The sequence below is a fragment of the Leucoraja erinacea genome, chromosome 50 (genome assembly GCF_028641065.1).
Source record: "Leucoraja erinacea ecotype New England chromosome 50, Leri_hhj_1, whole genome shotgun sequence".
NCBI classification, from domain to species: domain Eukaryota; kingdom Metazoa; phylum Chordata; class Chondrichthyes; order Rajiformes; family Rajidae; genus Leucoraja; species Leucoraja erinaceus.
The window spans coordinates 440,950-453,464 of NC_073426.1; the positions used below are offsets into that span (position 1 = coordinate 440,950).

The following is a 12,515-nucleotide window of genomic DNA, read 5'->3' on the forward strand; positions in this document are numbered from 1 at the left end:
CGCAGGTATATGGGGCATGGGGAGATTATGTGTTCGGCACGGACTAGAAGGGTCGAGATGGCCTGTTTCCGTGCTGTAATTGTTATATGTTATATGGTTATTGGCTCCAGTCCTCTCCTTCCTGATCGCATCTCTATAATACCCGTGGTCATATTTCAAAACTCCCCTCTCTCCAAATTCTCCCGTTCCTTACCTACTCTCCCCAGTTCCCCTTCAACACCAACATCCCCCAACTTCCACCCAACACCCCCCCCCCCCCCCAATCCCCCACCCCCCCCACACCCCCAAGCCTTCCCCTCCCCCCTCCCCCCCACCCTCACCCCCACCCCCCTCCCCCCCCCCCCTCACCCCCACCCCACCGCACCCTCACCCCCATTCGTTTTCCTCACCTCGCGATCCAGACCCACTCCGACGATGCGGATGTCCCCGGTCACAGGGTCGATGCGGAAGATGCCTCGTCCGCCTCCCACGATTGAATATCCCAGGGCAGCGTTATCCGTCTGTGGATCGTCAGCGTCGGTCGCGGACACGCGCATCACCAGCGTCCCTGCAACGATCACACTCGCGTCGGTAGGTGAATCACACCCCTCCCGCACTCTACCCCCCACCCACTCAGGCCCAGGCAGTGACAGCAAGAAGATCCCTCCAGCCGGTCAGTGACCCCACCCTGCAAACCACCAGATGCAGGTTCACTGCCGGCCCACCCGGGGTTGGGGGGAGAGAGAAGTTGGGATGTAATGTTAAAATTCCGCCGTCACGTGAGTTCCCAGAGCAGCTACCAGAGCAGGAGGTGTTGGCTCTGGCGCATCACAGGTGGTCAACAAAGCTTCGGACACATTGGCCTTCATCAGTCAGAGGTTGAGTATAGAAGTTGGGAGGTCACGTTACAGTTGTACAAGACGCTGGGTCAGTTTTGGTCACCACAGAGAAACGTGAGGTGTTGCATTTTGGAAAGTCTAACATGGGTAAGATCTACACTGTGAATGGTAGGGCTCTTGTTGTAGAGCAGAAGGATCTACGAGTACAGGTGCATGGTTCCTTGAAGGTCGCAGGTAGATAGAGTGGTCAAAAACGCGTTTGGTACATTGGCCTTCATCAGTCAGAGTATTGAGTATAGAAGTTGGCAGGTCATGTTGCATTTACATAGAGTATTGTGTTCAGTTCTGGGCACCGTCTTATGGGAAATATGTTGTCAAACTGGAAACGGTACGGGGAAGATTTACGAGGATGTTGCCAGGACTAGAAGGTCTGGGCTATAGGGAGAGGTTGAGTAGGCTGGGACTCTATTCCATGGAACGCAGGAGGATGAGAGGTGATCTTATAGATTGTTTAAGAAAGAACTGTAGATGCTGAAAGTAGACAAAAATGCTGGAGAAACTCAGCGGGTGAGGCAGCATCTATGGTGGAAGGAATAGGTGATGTTTCGGGTCGAGACCCTTCTTCAGACTGTTGTGGAGGTGGGGGGGGGGGAAGAAGAAAGAAAGAGGCGGAGACAGTAGGCTGTGGGAGAGCTGGGAAAGGGAGGGGAAGATGGGAGAAAGCAGGGACTACCTGAAATTGGAGAAGTCAATGTTCATACCGCTTGCGTGTAAACTACCCAAGCAAAATATGAGGTGCTGCTTCTCCAATTTGTGGTGGGACTCACTCTAGTCATGGAGGAGGACAGGACAGAGAGGTCGGTTTCGGAATGGGAGGGGAAGTGATGAGCCACCGTGAGATATAACAATTTACAGCACGGAAACAGGCCATCTCGACCCTTCTAGTCCGTGCCGAACACGTATTCTCCCCTAGTCCCATATACCTGCGCTCAGACCATAACCTTCCATTCCTTTCCCGTCCATATAACAATCCAATTTATTTTTAAATGATAAAAACGAACCTACCTCCACCAACTACACTGGAAGCTCATTCCACACAGCTACCACTCTCTGAGTAAAGAAGTTCCCCCTCATGTTACCCCTAAACTTCTGTCCCTTAATTCTCAAGTCATGTCCCCTTGTTTGCATCTTCCCTACTCTCAGTGGGAAAAGCTGATCCACGTCAACTCTGTCTATCCCTCTCATCATTTTAAAGACCTATCAAGTCCCCCCTTAACCTTCTGCGCTCCAAAGAATAAAGCCCTAACTTGTTCAACCTTTCTCTGTAACTTAGTTGCTGAAACCCAGGCAACATTCTAGTAAATCTCCTCTGTACTCTCTCTGTTTTGTTGACATCCTTCCTATAATTAGGCGACCAAAATTGTACACCATACTCCAGAATTGGCCTCACCAATGCCTTGTACAATTTTAACATTACATCCCAACTTCTATACTCAATGCTCTGATTTATAAAGGCCAGCACACCAAAAGCTTTCTTTACCACCCTATCTACATGAGATTCCACTTTCAGGGAACTGTGCACAGTTATTCCAAGATCCCTCTGTTCACCTGCATTCTTCAATTCCCTACCATTTACCATGTACGTCCTATTTTGATTTGTCCTGCCAAGATGTAGCACCTCACACTTATCAGCATTAACCTGACAAACAACCATCCACCATTACTCTCTGGCATCTCCCATTCAGCCACTGTTGAATCCATCTTGCTACTCCACCATTCATACCCAAGCATTGAACCTTCTTAACCAACCTTCCATGAGGAACCTTGTCAAAGGGCTTACTGAAGTCCATATAGACAACATCCACTGCTTTACCCTCATCAATTTCCCGAGTAACCTCTTCAAAAAATTCAAGAAGATTAGTCAAACATGACCTTCCAGGCACAAATCCATGTTGACTGTTCCTAATCAGACCCTGTTTATCCAGATGCTTATATATATTATCTCTAAGTATCCTTTCCATTAATTTGCCCACCACTGACGTCAAACTAACAGGTCTATAATTGCTAGGTTTACTCTTAGACCCCTTTTTAAACAATGGAACAACATGCGCAGTACGCCAATCCTCCGGTACTATTCCCGTTTCTAATGACATTTAACTTCCTTCAATGACCTAGGGAATATCCTGTCCGGTCCTGGAGACTTATCCACTTTTATATTTCTCAAAAGTGTCAGTACTTCCTCTTCTTTGAATCTCATAGTTTCCATAACTACTCTACTTGTTTCCCTTACCTCACATAATTTAATATCCTTCTCCTTGGTGAATACCGAAGAAAATAAATTGTTCAATACCTCCCCTATCTCTTTTGGCTCTGCAGATAGCTGTCCACTCTGACTCTCTAATGGACCAATTTTATCCCTCGTTATCATTTTGCTATTAATATAGCTGTAGAAACGCTTTAGATTTACTTTCACCTTACTTGCCAAAGCAACCTCATATCTTTTTTTAGCTTTTCTAATTTCTTTCTTAAGATTCTTTTTACATTCTTTATACTCCTCAAGCACCTAATTTACTCCATGCTGCCTATAATTATTGTAGATCTCTCTCTTTTTCCGAACCAAGTGTCCAATTTCCCTTGAAAACCAGGGCTCTTTCCAATTTTTACTATTTCCATTCAACCGAACAGGGACATAAAGATTCTGTACTCTTAAAATGTCACCTTTAAATGTTCTCCATTTCTCTTCTACATCCTTCCTATAAAACAAAATGTCCCAGTTCACTCCTTTTAAATCATTTCGCATCTCCTCAAAGTTAGCCTTTCTCCAATCAAAAATCTCAACCCTAGGTCCAGTTCTGACCTTCTCCATAATTATATTGAAACTAATGGTATTGTGATCACTGGTCCCGAACTGTTCCCCAACGCATACCTCTGCCACCTGTCCCGTCTCATTTCCTAACAGGAGGTCCAGCACTGCCCCTTCTCTAGTAGGTACTTCTATGTATTGCTGCAAAACACTATCCTGCACACATTTTACAAACTCCAACCCATCCAGCCCATTTACAGAATGTGTTTCCCAGTCTATGTGTGGAAAGTTGAAATCTCCCACAATCACTACCTTGTGCTTACTACTAATATCACATATTTGCTCTTCCAATTCTCGCTCCCCATTTGGCGGTCTATAATACACCCCTATAAGTGTTGCTACCCCTTTCCCATTTCTCAGTTCCACCCAAATAGCCTCCCTAGACGAGCCCTCTAATCTATCCTGCCAAAGCACTGCTGTAATATCTTCCCTGATAAGCAATGCAACACCTCCACCTCTTGCCCCTCCAATTCTATCACACCTGAAGCAACTAAATCCTGGAATATTTAGTTTCCAATCACAGCCCTCCTGCAACCATGTTTCACTGATTGCCACAACATCATACTTCCAGGTGTCTATCCAGGCACTAAGTTCATCCACCTTTCTTACAATGCTCCAAGCATTAAAATATACACATTTAAGAAACCCACCCTCTCTTATTCTCTGTTTATTGTCTTTTTCTTCTCTCTCCCCTACATTTTGGGTCAGAGTGCTACCATTCTCTGCCCCCTGCCTCACACACTGACTGCTAGCTTTCCCAATTTGAGTCCTTCCCCCCCAACCATACTAGTTTAAAGTCTCCCCAGTAGCCTTTGCAAATCTCCCCGCCAGGATATTGGTCCCCCTCGAGTTCAAGTGCAACCCGTCCTTTCTGTACAGGTTGCACCTTCCCCAAAAGAGGTCCCAATGATCCAAAAACTTGAATCCATACCCACTGCCTCACCAGTCCCTCATCCACTCATTTATCCTCCACCTCTCTCCATTTCTACTCTCACTGTCGCGTGGCACAGGCAGTAATCCTGAGATTGTTACCTTTGCAGTCCTTCTCCTTAACTCTCTACCTAACTCCCTACAGTCTTCTTTCAGGACCTCTTTTTTTTTACCTATGTCGTTAGTACCTATATGCACCACAACCTCAGGCTCCTCTCCCTCCCATTTCAGGATTTCTTGGACACGTTCAGACACATCCCTGACCCTGGCACCAGGGAGGCAAACTACCATCCGGGTCTCCTGTCTGCGTCCACAGAATCGCCTATCCGACCCCCTGACTATAGAGTCCCCTATTACAATTGCCCTCCTCTTCTTTTCCTTACCCTTCTGAGCAACAGGACTGGTCAGGTTGGTTAGTGCGAACCAAGCAGAGGTATTGGGCGAAGCGATCGCCAAGCCTACGCTTGGTCTCACCGATGAAGAGCAGTTGACACCTAGAGCAGTGGATGCAATATGTGATGAGGTTGGAGGAGGTGCAGGTGAACCTCTGCCTCACCTGGAAAGACTGCTTAGGTCCTTGGATAGAGTCAAGGGGGATAGGTAAAGTGACAAGTGTAGCATTTCCTGCGGTTGCAAGGGAAAGTGCCAGGGGAGGGGGTGGTTTGGGTGGGAAGGGACGAATTGACCAAGGAGTTATGGAGGGAGCAGTCTCTGAGGAAAGCCGACATGGGAGGAGATGGGAAGATGTGGCCAGTGGTGAGATCCCGTTGGAGGTGGCGAAAATGTCGGATGTTAATCTGTTGTATGTGACGGCTGATGGGGTGAGGACAAGGGGGACTCTGCCTTTGTTATGAGTGGGGGGATGGGGAGTGAGAGCGGAGCTACGGGATATAGAAGAGGCCCTGGTGAGAGCCTCATCTATAGTCGAAGAGGGGAACCCCCGTTCCCTAAAGAATGAGAACATCTCCGATGCCCTGGTTTGGAACACCTCGTCCTGGGTGCAGATGCGGCGTAGACGGAGGAATTAGGAGTAGGGGTTAGTCCTTACAGGAAGCAGGGTGGGAAGCAGTAGTCCAGATAGCCATGGGAGTCAGTGGGTTTGTAGTAGATGTCAGTCAGTGGTCTGTCACCTGCGATGGAGATAGTGAGGTCTAGAAACGGTCGGGAGATGTCGGAAATGGTCCAGGTGAATGTGAGTGCCGGATGGAAGTTAGCGGTGAAATGGATGAAGTCAGTGAGTTGTGTATGGGTGAAGGAGGAAGCACCAATGCACTCATCAATGTAGCGGAGGTAGAGGTCGGGGATAGGGACACGGTACGTCTCGAACAAGGATTGTTCGACGTACCCCACAAAGAGGCAGGTGTAGCTAGGGCCCATGCACGTGCCCATAGCTACGCCATGTATTTGGTGGAGTCAAACGAAAAATTGTTGAGGGTAAGGACCACCTCCGGTAGGCAGAGGAGAGTATCGGTAGATGGGGATTGGTTAGTTCTGCGGTCGAGGAAGAAACGGAGGGCTTTAAGAACCTCCTGGTGGGGGATGGAGGTGTAGAGTGACTGGACATTCATGGTGAAGATGAGGGAATGGGGGGACTGGAAAACGGAAGTCATGGAGGAGACTAAGAGCGTGTGAGGTGTCTTGGACATAGGTAGGGAGGGATTTAACCTGGGCGGATAGGATGGAGTCGAGGGATGTGGAAATAAGTTCGGTGGGGCACGAACAAGCAGAAACAATGGGTCTGCCAGGACAGTCAGGTTTGTGGATTTTGTGGAGAAGGTAAAATCGGGCCGTGCAGGGCTGGGGAACGATGAGGTTGGAGGCTTGGGACGGCAGGGAGCCGGAGTTGATGAAGTCAGTGATGGTGCTAGAGATAGTGGCCCGTCTGTGGGGTCATGGTCCAAGGATAAGTAGGAGGAGGTGTCTGAGAGTTGGCGCCCGGCCTCAGCCTTGTAGAGATCAGCGTGCCAGACTACCACGGCACCTCCCTTGTCGGCAGGTTTGACCACCATCTATTGTCTGGGTTGTTGCAGAGTGAGTGGAGGGCTGTACATTCAGGGGGGAAGAGGCTACAGTGAGGCAGGGGAGTGGATAGGTTGAGGAGGTTGATGTCCCGCAGGCAGTTTAAAATGAAAAGGTCTAAAGCAGGTAGATGGCCATGAGGGGGGGGGGGTCCAAGAGGAGGGGGTGCATTGGAGACAGGAGAAGGGGCCATCACTGGGGGGCGAGGACTCCTTCCCATGGAAAAACGCGTTGAGGCGGAAAATCCTTATCATATAGAGATGTATAAAATCATGAGAGGAATAGATCGGGTAGTTGCACAGAGTCTCTTGTCCAGAGGAGATGAATTAAGGACAGAGTTCATAGGTTTAAGGTGAAGGGGAAAAGATTTAATCGGAATCTGAGGGGTAACGTTTTCACACAAAGAGTGGTGGGTGTATGGAACAAGCTTCCAGAGGAGGTAGATGAGGCAGGGACTATCCCATTGTTTAAGAAACAGCTAGACAGATACATGGATAGGACAAGTTTGGAGGAACATGGGCCAAACGCGGGCAGGTGGCATTACCGAAGGGCCTGTTTCCATACTGTATCACTATGACTCCAGGAAACTCGCACCCTGGTCATTCCTTCTCTTTGCTCCCGTGGGTCAGAGATACTAAAGCTCAAACTGTGTCTGGGTATTGAGATAAACAGAGCGGGTGGGACATGTTGGCCGGTGTGGGCAAGTTGGGCCGAAGGGCCTGTTTCCACACTGTATCACTCTATGACCGTGTTATAAGAAAGATGTGGCTATGCTGGAAAGAGTGCAGAGAAGATTTACGAGGATGTTGGCAGGACTCGAGGGCCTGAACTACAGGGGGACGTTAAGCTGGTTGAGACTTCCAGAGCGCAGGAGGATGAGGGGAGAGGGGAGAGGTGCACAAAGTCATGAGAGGAATAGATCGGGTAGTCTTTTGCCCAGGGCCTGTCGAGACCCTTGGTCAGAGTCAGTGTTTGCATTGTATTCTGCGCGGTTCTATCCTGGTCTGGGATTGATCCCGGTCCTTTACCGGCCCCTCGCTGCCCACCTGGAGGCGCTCCCTCGGCCACGCGGCCCGTGAAGAGCGGCTGCTGGAAGGCGGGCCGGTTGTCGTTCTGATCGATGACAATGATCTCCAGGTCGGTGGGTTCCTCCACCGGCGCGCCAGTCTCGCCCACCGCGTACGCCTTAATCTGCCGGGGAAAGTGAGGTGTGACTGGGGCCGCGGGGAGTGTCGTGTGTGTGCCCCCACCCCCCTCTCCCACCCCCCGTGTTCTACCCCCCACCCCCCCCCCACCCCCCCCGGTGTTCCCCCCCCCCCCCTGGGGCCCCGGGGAGTGTCGTGTGTGTGCCCCCCCCCCCCCTCTCCCCCCCCCCCCCCCCCACCCCCCCCCCTCGGCTCCTCGTCCACCCCCGGCCCTTTGATGCTGTAGATCACCGCCTTCGACTGCTTGTCCGATTTAATCTGTCGGCAAATGACTGGCGTTTATTACCGTCCGTCTCCCCCGCTCCCGGGACCAACAGTGACATCTGTCCCCGGTCCACACAAGACTCACACGGGCGGGACTCCCGGAATGTGATGCCAAGAGCTGAGACCCCGTCGCCGAGTCACGGAGTGTTACAGCAAACACAAGCACTTCGGCCAAGCTCGTCCATGTGGGCCGTGCTGTCCTGCTACACTAGTCCCACCTGCCCACGTTTGGCCCATATCCATCTAAACCTTTCCTATCCTTGTATTTGTCCAAGTGTCATTTGAATGTTGTTATAGTCCCTGCCTCCACGACCCGCCCGGCAGTTCGTTCCGGTTGCCCTTCAGGTTCCGATTAAATCTTTCCCACCTCAACTTATTGCCCTCTATTTTTAGGCATTTGTATCTTGCGATAAAATATTCTGTCTCATCTGTGCTCCATAACTCATTAAACGATGAGGCCACCTCTCAGCCTTCGGCACCCCCGTGAGAATAAACCCAGACCATCCATACTCTCAGTGTAACCACAGCCGTCTCTCCTGCACCCTCCCCATTGCTACCCGACTCTAATGTAGAGCCCAGACCCACACGCAGCTCGCCACCTACCATGTCCCTACTCTTGTGCTCTTGTCTCGGCCAATGAAGGCAAGCAGAGCAAATACAGTCTTCACTCCCCCATCCCCATGTGTCGCCACTTTCAGTGAAGATTGGACTTGCACCTCAAGGTTTGTCTGCGTAACCACTCGCCTCCCGTCCCTGCATAAACTCTCCGTGTCTAGTTTAAAGGACATGTGTGGTGTTCACCGCTGTTCACAGACTTCCGGCCGGATAAACTCACCCCAGTGTAGAACGGAACTGCACATAGTCATAGAATGATACAGCTTGGCAACAGCCACAGCCGCCAACATGTCGCATCTACACTAGTCCCACCTGCCCGCGTTTGGCCCACATTCCTCCAAACTTGTCCTATCCATGTACATGTCTAAATATTGGAATAATACATGCCTCAACTACCTTCTCTGGTAGTTTGTTCCATACACCCACCACCCTTTGTGTAAAAGTTACCCCTCAGATTCCTATTAAATCTTTTCACCTTCACCTTAAACCTATGTCCTCTGGTTCTCGATTCCCCTACTCTGGGCAAAAGACTCTGTGGATCTACCCGATCTATTCCTCTCATGATTTTATACACCTACATAAGATCACTCCTCATCCTCCTGCATTCAAATGAATAGAGACCCAGCCTACTCAACCTCTCCCTATAGCTCACACCCTCTAGTCCTGGCAACATCCTCGTAAATTTTTCTGTGCCCCTTCCAGCTTGACAACACCTTTTCTATAACATGGTGCCCAGAACTGAACACAATACTCTAAATACGGCCTCACCAACGTCTTATACAACTGCAGCAGTGGGTGTGTGGAACAAGCTGCCAGAGGAGGTAGTGGAGACTGGAACTATCCCAACGTTTAAGAAACAGTTAGACAGATACATGGATAGAAACATAGAAACATAGAAAATAGGTGCAGGAGTAGGCCATTCAGCCCTTCGAGCCTGCACCGCCATTCAATATGATCATGGCTGATCATCCAACTCAGTATCCTGTTCCATACCCCCTGATCCCTTTAGCCACAAGGGCCATATCTAACTCCCTCTTAAATATAGCCAATGAACTGTCCTCAACTACATTCTGCGGCAAAGAATTCCAGAGATTCACCACTCTCTGTGTGAAAAAGGTTTTCCTCATCTCGGTCCTAAAAGATTTCCCCTTTATCCTTAAACTGTGACCCCTTGTTCTGGACTTCCCCAACATCGGAAACAATCTTCCTGCATCTAGCCTGTCCAACCCCTTAAGAATTTTGTACGTTTCTATAAGATCCCCCCCAACCTTCTAAATTCTAGCGAGTATAAACCGAGTCTATCCAGTCTTTCTTCATATGAAAGTCCTGACATCCCAGGAATCAGTCTGGTGAACCTTCTCTGTACTCCCTCTATGGCAAGAATGTCTTTCCTCAGATAGGACAGGTTTGGAGGGATATGGACCAAGCGCAGGCAGGTGGGACTAGTGTAGCTGGGACATGTTGGCCGGTGTGGACAAGTTGGGCCGAAGGGCCTGTTTCCACACTGTATCTCTCAATGACCTCCTCCCTCGATTCTGTCCGAGGACCCCGGCAGTTCTTTCAGGTGAGGCAGAGGTTCACTTGCACCTCCTACAACCCCATCTACTATATGCACTGTTCCAGGTGTAGACTGATATATATATATATATATATATATATATATATATATATATATATATATATCGGCGAGACAAGTGCAGGCTCGGCGATCGTTTCATTAAACACCTGTACCATCACCCGACCCGTAATGTCACGTATTCTGCGCTCCCTCCAGCACTGGGCTCTGCCTTCCGTCTCTAAGCCGCACCAACACAGCACAATCCCATGTGGCTGGTCCCCAGAAGCAGCCTGAGATGCTGTATTGTCCACAGCCTGACTGAAGGACACACACACCGTGTCTACCACCCTGCCTGCCTGCCTTCACCAATTTGCTGAGTTGCCTTCTTAGAAACCCCAGTCCGATTTATAACCATATAACCATATAACAATTACAGCACGGAAACAGGCCATCTCGGCCCTACAAGTCCATGCCGAACAAATTTTTTTTCCCCTTTAGTCCCACCTGCCTGCACTCATACCATAACCCTCCATTCCCTTCTCATCCATTATGAGGCGTGATGTTCCTGTCGCCGATTCTCAGTCAGTGCCCGTCGGCCAAGTGCTGCCCCTCACAATCTCCAACAGCCCCCAACCCCACCCTCACCCCGGGGTAACTCACGCCGCCCGGTCGGCCCCTCATGATCTGGGGACCGCGTCAGGACGTCAGGGGGCTCTGTGAGACCCGGTGGTGGTGGTGCACTCTGCGCCCCCCCCCCCGCCCCCCCCACTCCTTACCTGGACCAGCTGGTACGGAATCTTCCTGCTGTTCTCCGACACGGCGATGGGGGGGATGACCCAGGCCCGTCTCACCCTCGCAGGCCCCGAGCCCTGAGCCCGGCGTCCCCACGGGTACAGGGTGGAGACCGTAGTCGGCACCGGGGGAGGGGCAGCCACCTACAGAGGAAGCACATGGCAGCGACAATGCAGGGCCTGCAGCCTCCCCCCCATCATACTGTCCTCCCCCTCCCCCTCCCCTCCCCACTAGCCTCCCCTCCCCCACCCCACCCCACCCACCCCTCCCCTCCCCCACCCCACCCCTCCACACTAGCCTCCCCTCCCCACCCCCTCCCCCTCCCTCCCCTCCCCTCTTCTCCCCTCCCCCTCCCCCCCCCCTCCCCTCCTCCCCACTACCCTCCCCTCCCCTCACCTCCCCTCCCCTCCCCTCCCCCACCCCTCCCCACTAGCTCTCCCCTCCCCTCCCCTCCCCTCCCCTCCCCTCCCCTCATCCACCCCCATCCAACTTCCTTTCCCCCCTCATTTTACCCCTCCCCACCAGTCTCCCCCCCCCCTCCCGAACCCACTCCACCACACACCCCATCAGCAACAGAGGTTAACGTGGGTTCACCCAGTCACACACCCCATCCTCACCCCCCCCCCCCCTCTCCACCTCCCTCATACTGTCCCGACCCTCCCACCGGAGAGAGGAGGGGCGTGTTGTTTTGGAGGGGGCGATGGAGGCGGGGGGGGGGGGGGGGGGGGGGGGGGGAGGGAGGAGGGGGCGATGCAGGTGGGGGGGGGGGGGGGGGGGGGTTATGTGGGGAGCTGCAGAGACTTTGCGGGAGACAACGTGAGTTGGGGAGTGGAATGAAGATCTTGTGGCGGCCCCGAGACTGGAATTCCTCAATTCTCCGCGGATTAGTGTGAGCGGGGCGGCGACGGCAGCTGCTCCAGCTCCAATATTCCGACACTTGGCCTAAAATTCCAAGCAATCTTTCGTGATTCCGTCTGAAGTGGCAAACGGTCTCCACTCGTCTGCGGGACTTTCCCGACCAGGACAATGTCTTTAAATAACAGGCTGCATGCTCTCCCGCCGCCGCCTTGGTTTCTGATGGGGGATGGCAGTAGTCTCGCACGGAAATTATTCCAGGAACTGGATGTGGGGGAGTGAGTGAATGAGTGAGTGAGCGAGTGAGTGAGTGAGTGAGTGAGTGAGTGAATGAGTGAGTGGAGTGAGTGAGTGAGTGAGTGAGTGAGTGTAAACCTAGCAATTATAGACCTGTTAGTTTGACGTCAGTGGTGGGCAAATTAATGGAAAGAATACTTAGGGATAATATATATAAGCATCTGGATAAACAGGGTCTGATTAGGAACAGTCAACATGGATTTGTGCCTGGAAGGTAGTGTTTGACTAATCTTCTTGAATTTTTTGAAGAGGTTACTAGGGAAATTGATGAGGGTAAAACAGTGGATGTTGTCTATATG

The 12,515-nt window shown here is 51.3% G+C and overlaps 1 protein-coding gene across 1 annotated transcript in view; it reads right to left on the reverse strand.

Annotated features, from left to right (window-relative positions):
* Positions 1-12,515, reverse strand: part of cdh15 (cadherin 15, type 1, M-cadherin (myotubule)) — a 31,415-nt gene that overhangs the window by 12,743 nt on the left and 6,157 nt on the right. The window contains exons 2-5 of the mRNA XM_055664900.1: positions 11,049-11,207; positions 8,015-8,093; positions 7,677-7,886; positions 390-547 (exon numbers count right to left, since the gene is read on the reverse strand). Of these exons, the coding sequence (XP_055520875.1) occupies positions 390-547; positions 7,677-7,886; positions 8,015-8,093; positions 11,049-11,207 (606 nt within the window). The remainder of the gene's footprint in view (positions 1-389; positions 548-7,676; positions 7,887-8,014; positions 8,094-11,048; positions 11,208-12,515) is intronic.